This window comes from Tachysurus fulvidraco, chromosome 2 (assembly GCF_022655615.1).
Source record: "Tachysurus fulvidraco isolate hzauxx_2018 chromosome 2, HZAU_PFXX_2.0, whole genome shotgun sequence".
NCBI lineage: Eukaryota > Metazoa > Chordata > Actinopteri > Siluriformes > Bagridae > Tachysurus > Tachysurus fulvidraco.
The window spans coordinates 3,582,318-3,603,985 of record NC_062519.1 but is presented as its reverse complement, the minus strand read 5'-3'; the positions used below and the strand labels follow the sequence as shown (position 1 = coordinate 3,603,985).

General features: G+C 40.0%; 1 protein-coding gene across 2 annotated transcripts in view; it reads left to right on the top strand.

Moving 5' to 3' along the window:
- The window catches only part of phactr3b (phosphatase and actin regulator 3b), a 54,841-nt gene that overhangs the window by 31,990 nt on the left and 1,183 nt on the right, over window positions 1–21,668 (top strand). For both annotated transcript variants that reach the window (XM_047810494.1, XM_047810495.1), the window contains exons 8-12: window positions 156–309; window positions 18,744–18,799; window positions 20,850–20,911; window positions 21,067–21,207; window positions 21,496–21,572. In XM_047810494.1, the coding sequence (XP_047666450.1) occupies window positions 156–309; window positions 18,744–18,799; window positions 20,850–20,911; window positions 21,067–21,207; window positions 21,496–21,572 (490 nt within the window). The remainder of the gene's footprint in view (window positions 1–155; window positions 310–18,743; window positions 18,800–20,849; window positions 20,912–21,066; window positions 21,208–21,495; window positions 21,573–21,668) is intronic.

Here is a 21,668-nt window from a genome sequence, read left to right as displayed (position 1 = left end):
TGCCGCCGCTTCATACTGCAGTTTAAACCCTTTTTTTTTTAAAACAGCAATTTCGCAAATTTGAAGGGCAGCGATATTCTTTCAGCTTATTACTCTGTGTGTGTGTGTGTGTGTGTGTGTGTGTGTGTGTGTGTGTGTGTGTGTGTGCTTGGCAGGGACGCTACCACGGCGGATAAGGAAAGAGCTGTTGGCGGTGAAGCTCCGTAACCGACCGAGTAAACAGGAGCTGGAGGACAGGAACATCTTCCCTGTGCGCAGTGACCAGGAGCGTCAGGAGATCCGGCAGCAGATAGAGATGAAACTGGCCAAGTGAGTGAGCCAAACTCTTTCTCTCTCTCTCTCTCTCTCTCTCTCTCTCTCTCTCTCTCTCTCTCTCTCTCTCTCTCTCTCTCTCTCTTGCCCACTCTCTCTCTTTCTCTCTCGCTCGATTCTCTTTGTTTTTCTCTATCTGTCTGTCTGTCTCTCTGTCTGTCTCCCTCTTCATCTTTCTGTCTGTTTGTCTATCTCTCTGTCCCTCTCTATCCATCTTTTTCTCAGACAGTCTGTCTGCCTGTCTAGGTCTCTATTCTTCTGTCTGTCTGTCTCCCTCACTCTATCCCTCTTCTATCTCTTTCTTCTTTTCTCTCTTTCTGTCTCTTTATTTCTACCCACTCTCTCTCTCCTTATTTCTATCTGTTTATTTGTACCCTCCCTCCCTCTCTCTCTCTCTCTCTCTCTCTCTCTCTCTCTCTCTCTCTCTCTCTCTCTCTCTCTCTCTCTCTCTGCCTGTCCTCCACTCTCCACAGTGTCATTGGGTTTGTTATTTTATGTCTACTTCAGACTTGCTGCTCTCCAATTCACTGATATTTCTTAAGTGTACGTTTTTGTATGTTTGTGTGTGTGTGTGTGTGTGTGTGTGTGTGTGTGTGTGTGTGTGTGTGTGTGTGTGTGTGTGTGTGTGTGTGTGAGAGAGAGACAGAAGAGAGAGAGAGAGCGAGAGAGATGATTTGGCATCGTCAACACTAACAATGCATCAGAGCTTTCAGCCCACGTGAGGACGCTGACACGTGCTGTTCTGCCATGACACGAGTCCAGGCTGTTGGTGTCAAATTGAACACAGCAGTCAGATTTGTGTAGGTTCAGCAGAATAAGTGTTCAGAGCTGGAAGTGTCAGCGAGACAAGACGGTTTGTCCGGTTGTTTATTTAACCGTGTAGATTAAAAGTGATTTTTTTTTTCCAGCAAAATTAAGCTCAAAAAATAAATTCTGTAAAAATCTGAAGAAGAATTTAAAATTGCAGTCAATTATGATCGGAAGCAGGTTTTCATGTGACCAGAAGGTGGAGCTATAGGCCCAGTCTGTGAAAAGGTGCTGTGCATAAGTATTGACCCTCTTCAACTCTTCAATATGTTTACTGTTACAACCTGAAATCGAAATGGACTTAAATTAAAATTACATGTCATCTGTCTATAGAAAAATGTCGTCTGTTTATAAAATACAGTCGACTGTTGAAGCCGAGTACAGTTTTGCAAATTTATTACCTCTGTTATTAGGCTGAACCATCTGAATTGTTTCTTGCCATACAGACATGTCGGATATTCAGGAAATGGTTCTCTGGTGGGATAGGTCATGAAACTTAACACAGTGAAGCATGGTGGTGGTGGAATCACGTCAAAGCTTTACCTTCGGCCTCGTGTTATCTTCATCCAGTCACTGCTGACCTTCTTTAAAAAAATATTGAAAACGGACAATCTGGCAACCTCTTATCATATAATAAATAAAGCATCTTAACACTTCTGAATATCACAGTGAAATGTTTCCTTTAACGCCGGGTGTAAATTTGAGGACATCTGCGTTTGCGCGTGATTAATATTCCACCCGCCCACGTCCCTTCACACGTTTTCATCTGGTTTCGTTTCAGACATCACTCTCCGTACAAAGAAAAATAAATAGACTAAAAATAAAAGAATATAGCATATTCATTTGTAAACAATTATTCTATTTATTCCCGATTTACCCCAGCACATGTTTTTTAGCCGATTCATCGCTTAGGTTATAACATCCAGACATTCTTTCTTTCATGCGCCTCTCTTTTTTCTAACTCATTCAGTGCAGTTAATCAAACCAAAAGAAATAAAATCTTGTGACACGTTACAGAGACACTAAACTCCTCGTGGAAAACATGAAGTGCTGACACTGGAGACCTTTGGATAAGAAAAAAAGAAAATCACAACGTAAACAAATTTCTTTGTAGTAATTTTGTTTATTGTCCTTGGTTTTATTTACAGCTTTCATAAAGGTATCATCCTTTTGTATCTGTTAACTGTTGGCAGTTATTTCTATCTATCTATCTATCTATCTATCTATCTATCTATCTATCTATCTATCTATCTATCTATCTATCTATCTATCTATCTATCTATCTATCTATCTAATACGAGGTCGTAGATAAATGTCAAAAACCACATGCTCATTATTACTCCTGTGTTAAGCTCCTTATAAACACAGGACGACATTATAAACACTACAACAAATGTACACTTATGACACCTTTACTAACGAGATGCTCAATGCGGCACCGAACATTTACGCAGTGTTAACAGTGTTGTGCTAAAAATAATCAGAGACAACCAAATTTCAGTCGGCGTGCGTAAAAATAATATGCCGAGCTAAACATAAGCGAAGGTTGGTTGTGTGTGTGCTGTTTTTTTGTTGTTGTTTGTTTTTGTGTAGTCAGCAGCATTAATCTTTATGGCTGGGTTCTGATATGAAGAGTCAGCTGTGGGAGTGCAGAACCGATCAGTCTCATCAGGAATGCTCGGCTCTCTGGGCGCCAAAATCGATCCGTCGTCTTTTACCTTCACAGATGTGCACAGGGTTATATTCCATCCTGCAGAACATCTGGGTTCTCGGTCCGTTGTAAAGTGAAATATCTTTTTAAATATAAATGTAATTTTTTTAATGCCTTATTGCTCAAGTATGTGGCTACTACTGGAATCTGTGAATTTCCTACAGGGATATCTATCTATCTATCTATCTATCTATCTATCTATCTATCTATCTATCTGTCTGTCTGTCTGTCTGTCTGTCTGTCTGTCTGTCTGTCTGTCTGTCTGTCTGTCTGTCTGTCTGTCTGTCTGTCTGTCTGTCTGTCAGTCTGTCTGTCTGTCTGTCTGTCTGTCTATCTATCTATCTATCTATCTATCTATCTATCTATCTATCTATCTATCTATCTATCTATCTATCTATCTATCTATCTGTCTGTCTGTCTGTCTGTATGTCTCTCGGTCTATCTATCTATCTATCTATCTATCTATCTATCTATCTATCTATCTATCTATCTATCTATCTATCTATCTTTCTATCTATCTGTCTGTCTGTCTGTCTGTCTGTCTGTCTATATGTCTGTCTATCTATCTATCTATCTATCTATCTATCTATCTATCTATCTATCTATCTATCTATCTATCTATCGGATTATTTACTCTTGTAATTAAATAATAAACTCCTAATGATATAGCACAATAGCTGAGGTTTATTTTGAAATCCTTCTTCACATATCTCAGAACTTTATAGACATCAGAGTTTGAGGCCACTCTGAAATATTATATTATAATAATGGAAATATTATAATATAATAATAATAATAAATAAACATTATAATTAATTTATTATAATGGTGTTAATCATTTTAAAATAGCAATTTTTGTCAAAAAATAACCCAAACAAACAAACAAACAAACAAAAAAACATATACATTATATAAGATTTTAATGTTTTTCATTGTTTTTTAATGTAACAGATCAGTTATTGCATGAATTTATTTTCACTCCTCTTTTTTCCATCTACTTTGTGTGGGTTTTTTTTTAAACACGAGTCAAAAGTCACACAAACGTGAGTTTATGTTGGTCGAGGGTAAAATGAAAGAAGAATCCAGATAGAAAGCAGGAATGATTCTGCTTATCAGGGGAGGTGAAATCTTGAAAATTGATCGCTTTAACACTCAAACTGTCTCACATAAGCGACACTTGCAGTTTTACACCTTGGGATCGTGTGATGCGGTGAGGGAAAGATTTCCTGTATCCACACCCTGAGCATTTCACACCTTCATTAGGAATAAAGAACAGCGGCGTGTTTCCCCTCCTGTAAGTGTTAAACATTCTCACTTCGCAGACAGACTCAATAAGCGTGCGCTTTTACTATGTGACACCTTGGCGTTTTTCTCGTCATGCTAACATGATTAGATAACAGTAATGTTAATACACCAGAACTGTAAGCTAATTGGATAATTAAAACATTACCTGCAGAGGTGCATTGAGTAAAGTGCTGGATAAAGCAACCGTCTGCTGTCGGTCACTCAGGAGTTCACGATTGTGTGATTGTAGAAATAAACACAAAATTGACATTTACAGCATTTGGCAGACCCAATTATCTAGAGTGAATTACATTTTAACCGTGGAATTAAGAGTTAAGGGCCTTTCTCAGGGGCCCAGCATTGACAGCTCGGTGGACCTGGGGTTTAAACTTCTGATCGGTGATCCAACATCTGTAATTCATGCATTACAGTCTCATGTGCTTTCAGTGGAAGGAGTTTAAAAGAAGAATCCTATGCTTGCAGTTTCACCAAATTAAGCAGATTTCGGTTAAAAAAAAAAAAAAACAATAATAAAAAAAAGAAAAATCCACAAAATTCCACAATTTTTTTTTTGCAATACTTATTTATGCAAATAATAAGCTTTTAAATGCATCCTGAAATGCATCACTGAGCATCCTGAAATGTTTTATTCCCTTTATACCACAAAAGGAATTTGCAAAAATTTAGAAATTTGTTTTAATTACAGAACAAAACGCTGTACTTTTTATCCGTTTATAGTTATGTTCGAATGTTGTTGAACAGCAACAAACTCCATACAGTCTTTCTCTCACCAGTTGTTCTCTCTTTCTCTCTCTCAGTAAATACGTAAGATAAAAAGTCCACCGTCATGTTACAGTGAGGCGCCAAACTCCGCGTTCGTCTTTACTCGCTAGCCGTTAGAGGCTGGTGGGTAGGATTTGAGGATAAAATAATCGAGGATTAATCTTGTCTCAAGTCTGTAGGGAAAGTCAAGTCAAGTCAAGAAGCTTTTATTTTCATTTCAACCATTTATAGCTGTTGCAGTACACAGGTTCAGGACCGTGGTGCAAAGACAGAGCTAAGGACTTACAGTGGTGCAAACATTGCAAGTGGTGCAAACATTGCAAGACAAGACAAAAAGACAGAAAGACAGTGCAGGACAAAAGACAGTGCAGACAATAAATAAAGACAATACACAAAAACAGCCCCGACCAGTGTAAATACCGTTCAATCAATATTGCGTGTGCAGAAATACTGGAATGAGCACTAGTATTATACAGTAGCAGCAGTTACATGAGGTATTGTAATGTATTGTGCAAAACAACAGTCAATTAAAATATGAGACAAAATGTGAAAAGAGCAAAAACAGGGTGCAAAACAGCATGTAAACAGATTGGTATGGTGGTGCTGTAGACATGGGTGTGTATTGGGAGTCATTGCAGTCCATACAGTTTGTTTTGCTTGTGTGTGTGTGTGTGTGTGTGTGTGTGTGTGTGTGTGTGTGTGTGTGTGTGTGTGTGTGTGTGTGTGTGTGGGTGAGTGTGTGTGTGGATTGTGCTCGGTGCAGATCAGTTCAGTCCAGATCAGATCAGTTCAGTTCAGTGGTGGTGGCTTAAGTAGTTAATACTTGTTGATCGGAGGATCAGTGTTCACTGCCAAGTTGCTACTGTTGGGCCCTTGAGCAAGGCCCTTAACCCTCTCTGTTCCAGTGGTGCTGTGTCATGTCTGAACCTGTGCTCTGACCCCAACCTCCAAAGTCAGGATATGTGAAGAAAGAATTTGACTGCGACAAAATAAAAGGCTTCTATGCTAAATGCTGGGAGGAAATAGAGACGATGAAAATGTTGACTTGATGTCTGATTTAAGAGCTCAGGGGTTTACAGTGTGTCATGTTATCACAGGTGCAACTGGAGCTCAGGCTCTGTAGAGGTTCACTGCAGGCCTACTGTGATCCATAACAGACTCTCTCTCTCTCTCTCTCTCTCTCTCTCACACACACACACACACACACACATATATACACTCACACACACACATACTTACACAACCAGTGGCCCGGTAATCGATCAACTCAGGACAGAGCAGCGCAGCACAGAACGGCTCAGGCAAGTTTGTTACTAGAACGAGGACTAGTGTTGTGATGATAAATCACTGCTGGTCTGAACCAGAAACACACATCGTGACAACAAACAGGCATCATGACGCTACGTCACACGGTCTCCTGTCACGGAACACCGGAGCACAAATATAGCATATGGTGTTATAAACAACTTGGCTGCGATTAGTAACACATTCGAATGGTGCAAGGTGTCTGATACACCGGGGTCATGATGGCCAAGGAGGCGGGAAACAGCAGGAAAACGTATGAACGGATCATCCTTTCATTTATTTTTTTCTTTACTGCTTAACCTACACAGGTGCCAACAAGTACACACACAGACAGACACACACACACACACACACACACACACACATATTCACTACGGACGATTTATAGATGACTTTTAGCCTACAACCATGACTTCAGACTGGTCGAAGAAACCAGAAGAAATCCCTGAGGCACAGGGAGAATATGTAAACGCCACACACACACACACACACACACACACACACACACACACACACACACACACACACACACACACACAACGAAATTAAGTCTTAAATGAAATCTTTGGGAATTTTTACAAAAAACTATGCAGGATATTACAGAAAATCTTTGGAGTAAACGGGTTTTCGGTTTCGGTAAACGTATTGATATTCCTGTCTTTGGTAGTCGAAGTACACTAAAGATCTGTTCTGCAGATCTACAGATAAAGGGCAAGTGATAGAAAGAACAGAACAGCGGAGTATTCCTAAGTCTAAGTAGGCATAAATGGTGATGTTTTTGGCATTCCTAGCAATGGAGAGTTATAATCGATGCTGAAAATGTGTCATGCTCGATTGTTATGTCAGAGTGAGTTATAAGGCAGAGGAACGGGGAAAGACCCTAAAGTGAGTCATCCAGCTCAAACCTGCTGTGTGAGTGTAGCCTGGTGTATCGTGTATTTGTGTGTGTGTGTGTGTGTGTGTGTGTGTGCTACATGCAGTGAAAAAACACAGGTGCTGTATAACTGGATCTGAAACCAGTAGGAGGTTGGATACGAGTTGTTTTTAAGTCAGACCTGTCACGAGGAAGACGAATGATGTGGCTGAACAGGCAGTTTTAGTTTTTGCTTGAATTCTGTATTTTTTTTTTTAAAGCTTTGTAGCCATATAAACATCTAACTAAGATAAATATGTAAAAAAAAAAAAAAAAAACATATACTAATAATTGTATACAGGAATATTTATCGAATAACGTAATACTGCGACACATTAGACGTGAGGTTCAGTCACATTTTTATTCACAGTATTTTTTTTCCCCAAGCTGTCGTGTTCTTGTTTATAAAGGTGACCTAGCCTTGCGTATTTTCTGATTATTATTTATTTTTTAAAAAGGCAGAACAGAACGATCCTTTGCCTTTTGAAAAGGACTGGCTGGAACATGCAGTGCAGTCTGCCTTCAATCTGTTCAAGCTTTATGCAGTAAAGTCTCACAGTGTTGTATAACATAAGCTGTTGTACACCTCCATCAACCGGGGAGCTTGATCTAGTCATATGATTTTTTTTTATATAATTATGCATACAGTGGAATTCTGAAGGGGGGCACGGTGGCTTGGTGGGTAGCACGTTCGCCTCACACCTCCAGGGTCGGGGTTCGATTCCCGCCTCCGCCTTGTGTGTGTGGAGTTTGCATGTTCTCCCCGTGCCTCGGGGGTTTCCTCCGGGTACTCCGGTTTCCTCCCCCGGTCCAAAGACATGCATGGTAGGTTGATTGGCATCTCTAGAAAATTGTCCGTAGTGTGTGAGTGTGTGAATGAATGAGAGTGTGTGTGTGCCCTGCGATGGGTTGGCACTCCGTCCAGGGTGTATCCTGCCTCGATGCCCGATGACGCCTGAGATAGGCACAGGCTCCCCGTGACCCGAGGTAGTTTGGATAAGCGGTAGAAAATGAGTGAGAGTGAGAGAGTGGAATTCTGCGTGATGAGGATATACAGAATAGCATCAAATTTCTTAAAAACAATAAAAAAAAGAAAAGAAAAACAGAAAAAATCTCATGTGTAATTGAAGCTATTATTTAAAAAGTAAAATAAAACTCTTTCCAAGAATTGAAGAATCGAGGTCAGTGCATCATATACTCTCAAAGGCACCACCATATTTTAGTCCTAACACCTTGTTGCCTCTGCCAGTAGGTAAAGAACTCGTCATGTGGTATTGTGGTATTTATTTAGTGGTGTTCATTTTAAAGATGTTGAAATGTTGAGCAAGGAATATCAAACTTCTCATTCATTCATTCATTCATTCATTCATTCATTCATTCATTCATTTTCTACCGCTTATCCAAACTTCTCGGGTCACTGTGCCTATGTCAGGCGTCATCGGGCATCAAGGCAGGATACACCCTGGACGGAGTGCCAACCCATCGCAGGGCACACACACACACAAACACACACACACACACACTCTCATTCGGAAACTTCTCAAGCATCTTTTATTTTGAAAAGAATTCTGGAAGACTTACAGGAAGACATCGCAGAATGTTTTTAAACAGTTTTTCCGAAAGTGACGCTCATTTTAGGGATAAATAGAAACGAAAATATTAAGCGGTGTCTATTTTATTTCTAATCCATATATTTCTGTATAGCTGCTTTTGAGACTTGAAAGTGTTATACGAATAATAATACATCTGATTTATTTTTCTTTTGTAGAAATGTACTGCATACAGCATTCAGATTATTATACAGCAGTTTTCATGAAATTATTTTTAGATATGAAGTTCCTGTGCTATGCATTTTTACATTTTCAAAGGTTGCCAATAATTCTGCTGTTGCTTAAGGTTTGTTTGCTAACCGCAGTGTTACTATTTCCATCTTGGCTTGTTACTGTATCTTCTTGGATCTCTTTGTTGTGCTGATGCTTTGCACATTTTGTTTTTCCCTGTGCCTGAAATAGCAACAGTGAACTCCTGGCTATTTAAAGCTCAATCAATATCTTTTTCCAGCATCCTGCTTTTTTTTTTTTTTTTTTTTTGTTCTCCGCATCGTATGGATGGATTCTCTCACACACACATTTTGCAGATCAGCAGTTTTATTGTGGCACAATGCACCAGAGTGTGGGATGGGCTTAGAGAAAGAGAGAGAGAGGGAGAGGGGGGATCCCTCTCCGTACCTATATTTAGCTCTCTGCGTCGCTAGGCGAGGCAAAAAAACCCTGCAACAGGATGGCTGATCAATCCTCTACATCACGGAGGCTGTTGCTACCCAAGGCAGGCAAAAAAAAAAAAAAAAAAGGCATCCCACCTACTCATCCAGCCCCTTTCACCAATCATGCTTTCCTCTGAGCGAACCTATCCAACCTTGAGATCCTTCAGCTCCTCCTGGGATGACCTTCTGTCACTAACTGATCTTGGGCTTCTCCATCTTTCTCCTAGATAAGCTAAAAATAACTCGATTTTTTATGCATAGCAATGCTCGACGCAATCCTCAAACCAGGAAGGAGGAGGAGGAGGAGGACGAGAAAGAGGACGACGACAACAAGCTCGGGATGAAGCAAACCGCCACAAATCGACACAAGGCTTTGCAGAGACAAAAGCAGCTGGGTATCCGCGCCTGCTGGCTTTTAGCAAGGAGCTGAAATATCAAGGCGCCCACTCACAGCTGTTCTTTCAAACCATACAATCAGACACTTTGGCTTTGAGGGGATTTAACCACCCTGGGATTAACAATTGTTATTTAATATTAGCTTATGCAGAAGATAGAATAATCTAGATCTATATATAGCTGCATTGTATTAAATTATGTGCTATTCTGTAGCACAGACAAGACGGTGACGTGTCACATAAAGGACGTACACGTATAGACCTCCTACACAACCCAACCCTAATCACTGTATTATTATTATTACTACTATTAACATTTATATTAAGTGCGAACACACTAAAGCTTTATGCTAATTAAATGTAAAAACGGAGCATTTTTAAACATTATTGCTACAGACTACAAATGATTTTAGATAGCAGGTTTTTTCTTACATTTACATTCTGCATGAATATTCTAATTTCGGATATATGTGCAATTTGATTCATATTAACTTTAATATTAATTATTAATATCAATCATTAATAACTAACTTTTTTTTATTAGTATTAATGTACATAGCTAACAAACCTCAAAAAGAGATAAGTAAAGTTTCACAAATTCTGCATCTAAAAAAATAACTAATTAGAATGAAAAAAATATGTTTAGTCAGTTTTGGGGTGTCATTAATTTTGTAAATTCACATCACTATGAAGGAGAGATAGACAATATGTTAGATAAAACATACACACTGTTCACTTTCCTGAGTCTGCGCTCACACTGTGCTCTCGGATTCCTTTCCCTGATCCGATGTGATTCCATCTCAATCAATCAATCAATCAAATTTTATTTATAGAGCACCTTACAACAGCCAAAAGGAGCACAAGGTGCTTTCTAGTAAAACAACAATAAAAAAAACCCAAAATAAATAAAATCAATAAGAGCACTATGAAACATAAAATAGCAGTTGAAACCGAGTCTACGCGTTAAAAGCTTGTATGAATAAATATGTCTTCAACTGTGATCTCATATCTGGTCTCCTTCTACTGACCATCATGAGCTACATGAATCATCAATAAAGGTTAGCGAGTGTGTTCCAAAAGCAGCCAAGTTCGAGCTATGATGCTACCACCACCACCGTGCTTCACAGATGATTCCTTTCTTTCTCCACACTCTGCCCTTTTCTTTCCTTCCTTTCATCTTGGTTCCATAACTGTTGAAGCTCCATCTGTGCATTTCTGATACTTCAGTATTCCACCCTGACCTTCTGATTCTTACTTCTGATGCATCTAGTGATATGACCTCTGAGTGATATTTATTCTTTTCAAACAGTGGATTGTGAGACCTTCACCTCAGCTCTGCGGAGGTCACTGGGTGTTTTTCTGGCGTCTATTTACAGCTTTCACAATGTTTCTGTCATCAGCTACTGTTGTTTCCTTGGCCAAGCTGTGCACTGTCTGGGTGTTAGTCCACCAGTGGTTTCTTTCTTTTTCAAGACCTTCCGAAATTGTTGTACAGTAATCCCTCGCCACTTTGCGGTTCGAGTTTCGTGGCCTCAGTGCATATCTGATTTTTCAAAAATATTCATCGAAAAATAGAAATAAAAATGGTTTCCCAGGATGCCAGACAAAGAGAGAAACTCTCCCAGAGGCTTTGTACCCACTGGCACTCAGACAAGGCACATGATTGGTTCCCGGCGTGAGATCTGAGCTGATTGGCTGCGCATCATCGTATCCTCTCCCAGCTTCTTCCCTTGTTGTATCACACCACTATTGTGTTCGAAATTAATTTTTCGTTAAGCCCTTACGATGCCTCCTAAGCGCCGTGCCCCTGCGAAAGATTCCGCTAGTCAGCCCAAGAGGAAGAGGAAGATGATGACCATCAGTGAAAAGGTCAAACTTAGGGCCAATCCTACTTCGCGGATTTACACCTATCGCGAGGGGTTCCGGTCCCCATTAACCGCGATAAACGATCAATAATTGTGCAATTGATTTCCCTTCGAAATGGCTTCCCATAGACAGCTCTCTGGTCTTCATGTTGGTTTGTCCTTTTTTTTAACACAGATGCAGACCTCACAGGAGAAACCCGGGGACCAAGAGGAGCGATTAATACTGTACACTGTAACGTGGTTGACAAGAAAACACCTCTCAGTGACATGTTCCAATATTTTTGATCACTTGAAAAATTTCTGGGTGTAAATACCTTTCAGAACAATTGTCTCATGCCGGTGCTGCTCTAAATGCTTCATTTACAGTTCATTATTTTTAAAAAACATTTGGTACAAAAACATGCAATCGGTGTAACATGGAATCGGCCAGTGTGATATCTTAGAACATTGTGCTGTCCCTTTAGTGTAACTTAACACAATTCCACAAGATTTTTTTTTCTCCACATTTTTTCAAGCCCTATTTTAAATAATTTAATAATCAAGACCAAGAAGAACAACGAGAACGCTTCATGGTAATTGGACAGCGCATGAGCAGCAGGTTGATGGCTTTGTGTGCTATTATATCAGTGATATTGAAACATTATTCTTATTTTATATGATTGCTTTTCTCCATGGATCTGTAAAAGCCTGTGATTTCTAAGATGGAATCTTTTCTATAATTATCCTCACCCAGAAGTCCCAAGTACGTTGTGTTACTAAATAAAGCACAGTGCAGCTTCTGTTCCCCCGGTCACCCCCCCCCGACTCACGACTCGAATCCCCTCTACGATCATCAGCATCTCTGCCACATTCTCTGGCAACTGGAGTTGCTAAGCAACAGAGTTGGGTCAGTAATAGGTAGTCGTTTTCTGTCTCTTTCTCTCTCTCTCTTTCTCTCTCTCTCTCTCTTTTCCTTTCTCTTCTTTCATTTCCCTTTTTTTTGGCGATGCGGTCGACACCTCTCCATTTCAGGTTGCTGAAATATTCATGGAGGATTCACTGGGTCACATAGGAACATCGTCCCTATGAAGTGAGCTATACTACAGCACATCACATGCTGATCAGCTCTGGAAACATTCCTGTGTGTGCATGTGTGTGTGTGTGTGTGTGTATGTGAGAGAGAGAGAGAGAGAGAGAGAGAGAGAGAGAGAGAGAGAGAGAGAGAGAAAGTGAGAGAGAGACAGAAAGAGACTAGGAATGTGGACTTAATGTCCATGCACGTAGAGTTCAGACAGATCTGTACTCATCTGTCATGGTGCACTTTTTTTTTCCACCATTTGATTGACTTTCATAAGAAGCCTGATATCAGAGCACATTATGTGACAGACAGAGTCTTTGTTCTTCCTGGGAACAATTTGATTATCAGAAACATTACAATTCCTCGCGTTTTGACGTTTTATTCCTCGTCGTGAATCCAGAATCATTGCATTTTAATGCGTCTTGTCCTACAGCCTGTTCAATACCCAGGAGGCTCATTTATTTTTTAGCAACCAAACCACAAAACCTGGCTCTCATCACTATTTCATTGCCGTTCTCCTGTTCAAAAGTCACGCCCGTGGCTCGGAGGATGATCCTAAGGGCCGGTCAGGATCTCAGATTCATGTCCTTTAGCCCTGTTTTTGTTTTAATAAGCACACCTTATTCCAATCCTTCTCACTCGTAGGGTGTCTCATGCCTACGCCAGCTTGGACTGGCTGAACAGCAACACTATCGCTCTATCAGCTGGTGTGCCCCTGGCTTGTACTCTCCGGCTAAATAAAGCACCGCCTCACAACCAGGCAGCAGCCCAACACAAGCTGAGTTAATACCCTGTACAGCACAGGCACTATGTGTAGTATCACAAGTGACGCCAGCGCCTGATGAAGTAAAAAAAAAAACGAAAACAAATCTTGGAATTGCACGTTGTCATTGTGCCATTTTGTCAGCCCACATTGACTGTACTATATTTGTATTTGAAAGCGGTTGCTAATTATTAGATGTCATGATGTTGTTATAGTGCGTTTTGCGTATTTCGATTACATCACAGCCTTGCACAGGAGAAGTCCTTCCCCCACATGCAAACATCATTCAAATCCTACAATTCTACAATTCACTCCAGAGTAGACTAGTTTGTATGAACCTTAGCCAACTAGCTTCAAATGCTATAACTGCTAATAAATTTGATGTGAAATATATCACAACTTCAAATCTGGACAGTCCTGTCAAGTCGAAATCTGTTATTTACTAAAAAAAAAAAAAAAAAACCTAGTTGGATGGAAAACCGTTAGCCGTTCCATTAGTACAAAAGTAACATCACTTTGTAAAAAGAGAAAGAAGAAGAATTACGGTATGACAAGGATTTCTTGCTTTTTAGCCACCATTTTTTCATTTAGTCGCTCTTGAACTTTTATGGAGTTCTGTGAGCCTCAGTACATCGTGACTCAGCCATTGCTTGAACTTGAGTATTAATTAACACCTGGTTAACATACGTATGCAAATATGAAGGAAAACGGTTCTATGGAAAAGTACTTTGCTAACAGATGACTAAATGAGGCTTTATGTTTTGGTATTCCTGACTGTACAGAGCAGCCTTTCAGAAGTCTGCACATTTTTAAGTCAGTGTGACTGCCGATTTAGAATCGTTTGAACCTGGACTCATGTCGTCTCCGTTTCTTAGTGATACAAAGAGAGACTGAGGCTCGATGCCCTTGATCTCTCTCATGTCGCGGCACAGTAAAGGGCAGTCCTGAGGTCGCCCAGAAGATCTGATGAATTATTGAGCTCTGGCTCAGAATAGGTGGGCTTTCATGGGGTTGGCTTTTGAAATGTCTCGTCTGTCCTGCTGGTACAGGACCACTGTGGTGACCTTGTCTGTATGGAGGTGGTAGTGAAAGAGACTGAAAGCCTTGCATGCAGTCTAAGCTATTTCACTCAAATAAAAATCTTTGTATGAAGGACGTTATGTTGAAAGAAAGACAGTTAAAAAAAAGACTTAAATCAGGATGAAAACGATGTGGGACGAATGGCCACTCAGATACATCCTCTGCATGCTTTAACAAAAACACACTGCTACCATGTTACATAAAAGCTCAGTCCCTGTTGTCCTTGTCACGTAGGTGTTCCTTTAAGTGTCCCCGGCACATTCGGCCCTCCAGGCATCCCAAAACCCCGAGCACACACTCCTTCTCCGGTGTTCTCATTCTCTTGGACTTCCTGTGTGTCCGAGCCGGAGCATTAAAGCATAGTTCACTGAATCACATCCCATCCTCCTTTCAGATCCCGTGTCGCTCAGCCGTCTCATCGCTCTGACATGTTGATTCATGAGGGTTAATGCTCGAAAAGTGAAGCACAGCCACGCTGATTGTGTAAAGCAGCAGGGTCGAAGAGTCAAGGACGGTGGCGGATCGGAGAAGCGAGAAAAAAACGGGAGCATCTTCATTTGGAATGTTGAGCCGATTAAGGGATACGGGATAAAACTTTTGTGTTGTCGTGTTGTTATAAGAAAACAATCAGCGACGAGGCGATGTAATGAAGTGGAGTTACTGTTACCATCCTAAACTTGATCCTAGACCAGGTTTTATTCCTCTTACAGCTCAGCAATTTGTCAAATGTAGGTTTCTTATACCTACAGTGTAGAACCCTTAAGTTAAGACGTTCCACGTAGAACTGGATAACAAGTAGAACAAACAGAACTCTTTTATTTAAAGGCGCTAATAACCGTAAATAACCTTTAACAATCCGAAGAACCCTTTTTTTTCCTTATCCAAGACTGTAGATCTACACTGTTTAAATGGTTCTGCGATGGTTCTCCAAGTGATGAAGTAGATGATGACATGCTCTCTGGTTTTTTTAAAGGATTCTCCATGGAATTTGTAAAGGTTCCTCTGATTTCCAGATCAATTCAAAGGCCATTTCAGTACCATTTAGGGAAAATCTTCTAGCCTAAAAAAAACAAATATTTATATGTAGCTATACCCTAGAAAGCTTACTTCACTGTTTTCTTTTAATTTGTCCACTTTAACATGGAACACTTCCACTAGTGACGTAGACTCAGGAATCTCTCAGGAATTTCACTCCATCAAGACCTTCAAACTTCTCCCTTATTCCTCTCTGATATTTTTTTATACCTTTTTCACATTAAAGCTCCTGTGAAAAGGAGCTTTAAAGGTTTTTTGGTTTTTTGTTTTGTTTTTTTTGCCAATAAGCTCCCAGGTGTCCCATCATGCACCTAGTATATACTAGGACCTGTTCCAGTCAGAGGTCTAAAAATAGCATTCATTCATTCATTCATTCATTCATTTTCTACCACTTATCCAAACTTCTCGGGTCACGGGGAGCCTGTGCCTATCTCAGGCGTCATCGGGCATCGAGGCAGGATACACCCTGGACGGAGTGCCAACCCATCACAGGGCACACACACACTCTCATTCACTCACACACTACGGACAATTTTCCAGAGATTCCAATCAACCTACCATGCATGTCTTTGGACCGGGGGAGGAAACCGGAGTACCCGGTGGAAAACCCCGAGGCACGGGGAGAACATGCAAACTCCACACACACAAGGCGGAGGCGGGAATCGAACCCTCAACCCTGGAGGTGTGAGGCAAACGTGCTAACCACTAAGCCACTGTGCCCCCCTAAAAATAGCATGTCTTGATTTATTTTATTTTATTGTAGGGAGCACATTTTTTCCCTCGGTTTATGCATGCTGTCTACGTGCATCACGTAAACCACAGCCATCATATCCTTGTCACGGATTGGTGTCGCTTGTCAATTGAAAAAGAGAACAAAATGTTCAATGGTGCGCTGATGACTGGCTTCGGAAGAGTGCCTTAATTATCATTCTGTCACTAGGGAATAGAAGCGTGAAAACGGTGGGATGATAAACATTTTCATTGTGGTACATGACTGTTTTTGTACAGTTCAATCGATTAGGCAGCTTTACTTTAGCAGGGACGCAAAATCGGGAATAAAAAAACAACAAAAACAAGGTGAAGTGCGGTTGATAATTAACATGTCAACGATTTTCTCTAGCATTTCCTCCAGTTAATAGGAATATTAGCTTATTAACTGAATGTACTCATTTATAATCACTTCCCATTTACTGTTCTGATAAAAGCAGGGTGAGAATTAAATGAAACGACAGTCTTGTAAGACGATACTAGCACAGAATGTACAGGAAACGACCAGCTGCGTATTAATTTTCTTTTTTCTTTTTTCTTTTTATTTTGTTTTCTTGTCTAGTCCTAGTAGACAAATCAGATATTCTCCTTTTAATATAAGGTCTTGTTGGAGCAGTGGTGGCTCAACTGGTTAAGGCTCTGGGTTGTTGATCTGAGGATTGAGGTTCAAGGCCCAGCACAGCCAAGCTGCCACTGCTGGGGCCTTGAGCAAGGCCCTCAACCCTCCCAGCTCCAGAGGTACTGTATCATAGCTGCCCCTGCACTCTGACCCTAACCTCCTCAGTTGGGGTATGTGAAGAAAAGAATTCCACTGTAATGTAATGTGTATGTGGCGATAATAAAGGGTTCTATGCCTCTATAATACACATGCTCCATGGCCGGATTTTATAAGGTTTCTTGTTTTTAATTTAAACTTTTGAGAAATTTCCATCAGTGGAAACCTTTATTTTGGGTTATATAGGTGTATTAATGAAAATAAATTTTAAGTGCTTGTGGTTTCTGGATGGGAAAGCTGTACTGTAGAGTCCTCTTCCCCTATTTTTGTCTACACTATCAGAATATCAGCATTTTTTAGACATCATTGTCATTCCGTTGCTTCATGTGTTCTTTTGTATGGCTTGTCCATTATACATTTGAATGAAGTGCAGTTTCTTAAAGCCTATTGTGCAGCATGTAATATAGCAGCACAGTACACAGGACTATGTCAGGTAGAAATATATGACAGTGTAAGATGAGTTTAACTGCAAAGGAAAATAATACACAGGGCAGCATTGTATGGAGGAATAGAAAACAGTGCAACAATTGTCTGTAAGCTGTTGACTGGGCCTTATCCTTAGATGTAATTCCACAACGTTTATGTCATTTCATATGAGTATGAAGTGCACATGTGCATGTGTTAAAATATAACAAAGGTGAAACATTCAGGAATATTTAACATAGAGTGAGAGAGAGAGAGTGAGAGAGAGAGAGAGAGAGAGAGAGAGAGAGAGAGAGAGATGTGAGAGAGATAGAGGGTGTGTGTGTGTGTGTGTTTGTGTGTGTGTGTGTGTGTGTGATGAGAGAGAGAGAGAGAGAGAGAGAGAGAGAGAGAGAGAAAGAGTGTGTGTGTGATTTGAGAAAGAGAGAGAGAGAGAGAGAGTGTGTGTGTGACGTGAGAGAGATAGAGAGTGTGTGTGTGTGATGAGAGAGTGTTTGTGTGTGATGTGAGAGAGAGAGAGAGAGAGAGAAAGAGTGTGTGTGATGTGAGAAAGAGAGAGAGAGAGTGAGTGAGAGTGAGTGTGTGTGATGTGAGAGAGTGTTTGTGTGTGATGTGTGTGTGTGTGTGTGAGAGAGAGAGAGAGAGAGTGTGTGTGTGTGTGTGTGTGTGTGTGTGTGTGTGTGTGTGTGTGTGTGTGTGTGTGTGTTTGTGTGTGTGATGTGAAAGAGAGAAAGAGAGAGAGAGAGAGAGAGAGAGAGAGAGAGAGAGAGGCTCTTCCCCTTACTGCAGCAACTCCTCGCGCGCGCCTGGGAATTTCTCAGGCTCCGCCCCCTCATTAAATTTGCGCGGGCGGGTTATAAAAGCTGCGGCTCGCGGAGATCCGCCCCACTATCACTACAGCCGCGGCACGATGCGGAGCTCTCAGGGTTAGAACGAAGCACCGCGTCTCCTGGTTCCTTTTATACTCTTTCTAACGCCTTTTTCACCCTTTTTACGCCTTTCTATGCCGTCCAGCATTTTTGTACCAAGCGTTAACAAGAGCATGAGCTTTGTAGCAAAATCAGTGAGATAATACATACCGACCTGTGGATGGGAATATATCAGAGGATGAGTAGATCACTGGGGCTTCTGATCTGATGAGAGAAGACATCTGATCTGAGCGAGAGAAGATGGTGCAGAACGTGATTCTGGTCTTCTTCCGCAGGAGACTGAGCCAAAGACCTGCTGTGGAGGAGCTGGAGAGCAGGAACATCCTCAAGCGTAAGTGTCAACCAGAGACACACAGAGCAACTCATTCTGTCATTACTTTCATTTTAATATCAAATAATAGGAATTAGACACAAATACCTCCCTGCTTATTGTCTCGACTTAAAAAGGAGAACTGAGATTTAATAAAAAGAAAGAAAGAAAGATACCAGAAGGTCCTGTAAAGGTTTAAAGGTCAAAATCATGTACCTTAAATTTTTATTTAAGTCAAGCGAACAATCACACTAAAGCCTATAAGTCTGTAAGCCAGATGCGGAAAATAGGAAACGACGAAAATGAGAGAGCATAGAGTTAAAAAAAAATAATAATCATTTATTTATAAAAATATTTTTTTTCCGAAAAAGACGAGAAATATCGGAAAGAATTTACTTAGACAATTATGTGGAAAAAAAATCAAAAGAAAGTGGATTTTTTTACTCACTTTTTTGTTTATTTTTTTTTAAATGTTATTTTTTTAAAATATATATAGTTATCTTATCATGGTAGAATTAATCCCCTTTAAATTAAAGTATAAGTCTATAACTAAAATGCGGAAAATAGAAAACGATGAAAATGAGAGAGCATAGAGTTAAAAAAAACAATTAAAGAATTAATTTTTTTTGAAAAAGACGAGAAATATCGTACAAAATTTGTTTAGACAATCATTCAAAGGAAATTCAAAAGAAAATGGATTTCTTCCCCCACTTTTCTTTTGTTTATTATTATTTTTTAAATGTACTTTTTATATAATTATATATATATATATAGTCATGGTATATCTTATCATGGTAGAATTAATCCCCTTTAAATTAACGTATAGGTCTATAAGTGAAATGCGGAAAATAGAAAATAATGTTTTCAGAGAGAATAGAGTTAAAAAAAAGTGTTGAAAAAAAGAGAAATATCGCACAAAATTTATTTAGACAATCATTCGAAAGAAATTCAAAAGAAACTGTATTCCCCCTCTTTTCTTCCGTTTGTTATAAAAAAAATCAATATACTTTCTATATAATACAGTTATCTTATCATGGTAGAATTAATCCCCTTTAAATTAGTCAGAAATACGATACAAGGTTCTTTATTTATCCCGTACATGTTGCGTTCACATGATGTAAAGTAATGAAACGTCTTAGTTCCTCATCACACACTGCACACATGAACAGAACCAACACTAAACCGACTAAGGACAGAAGCACACATGATATCCTAATGTAATAAACATATAATGGTACATAACGTGAATAAAATAGAATATATCAGTGTGTATACAATGTAAACAGATACTATTCACTGTGCAACGATTTTAATTAGAGCGCAAAGTATGATTTAAACTTGTTTATTTATAGATTTGAAATTTGTACCAAAATTCTCTTTATGCTTTGAGTCAAATAAGTATGTATAGCAGTAATTAAAAGTATAGTAAACATGTAAGAATATAACATATAAACATATAAATATCACTGAATGGTATAAATGTAAGGTATGAAAACAAAGTCAAGTGGCCTCTATGTGGAATTATATATTTAGCCAGCAGCTGTGTGTCTGCTCTCCTAGTTATGTAGCAGGTCCTTGCTATAACCATGTGCTGGGGTTTTGTTGACGTAGCTGAAGCTTTCATTCAACGATCTCTGTTGGGCAGGAGCTGCCGGTCTCATGGCCCGGCCAGCTGTCCTCTCTCTCTCTCTCTCTCTCTCTCTCTCTCTCTCTCTCTCTCTCTCTCTCTCTCTGTCTCTCTCTGACGTTTCACATGCCTGCTTAAGCTCCTGGTCTCAGGCTTGTTTTAGACGGAGTATGACAACTGATCTCATCTAAAGGCTACTTCCATTGAAACTCCACAGCTTTTAACTTTTCACTTAAAGGCAGCCGTGTAGACAGACAGACGTTCTGGTGATCTTAACCAGCTCAAGTTTTAATTGAATCATCAATTGCAAAACACAATATCTCAGTTATATTGATTAGTGAAACATAATACACACACATGGGATCTCTAAGGTCTAAGTCTCATCCTGTCTCTGTTCTGTATCGATGTGTTTTTCTAACGTAGCTTCTTGTGTTTGACTCGCAGAGAGGAACGACCAGACGGAGCAGGAAGAGAGACGAGAAATTAAACAGAGACTGAACAGAAAGGTACGAGCTCTCAGGCAAACACACACACCATGACATTCACCTCTCTGACTTGATTTGAACTACTTTTCAAATGTCATGTGTGCTTCACACAAATGTTTAAACACTGCCATCTACTGCAAACTAGTCATTAAACACATGTCTGTTTTCCTGTACAGCTGAACCAGCGTCCCACAGTAGATGAGCTTCGCGACCGCAAGATTCTCATCCGCTTCAGCGACTACGTCGAAGTAGCCAAAGCTCAGGACTACGACAGGAGAGCAGACAAGCCCTGGACCAGACTGTCTGCTGCTGACAAGGTACAACTTCCTTGAGATCAACACACTTTGTAGAAATACAGGGTTGCCAGGTTGATAACTGTTTACAATCATATTATAATATACAGCTTTATCAGTTGAGCACCTTTAACAAACTGTTGCTATATATATGAAAAATTAGCATCGGTCTGCATTTAATTAAATACTTAATTATTCTATGTCACATTCAATACATTAGTTGACTAACTAACTGGTTCCTAATCATTCTCCTGATTGTTGATTTTTGCATCTACCATCTCTCAAAGGACGATTTTGTTTTATTCCCCGCAGGCGGCGATACGGAAAGAGCTGAACGAGTTCAAGAGCAACGAGATGGAGGTGCACGCGTCGAGCAAACACCTCACAAGGTTAGTGCATGTCATACGTCTTCTTTTTATGGCTGGGGTCTGAAATGGTGGAACCGGAGATCTTTTACCTTTTAAAGTATTGACACAGACTCGTAT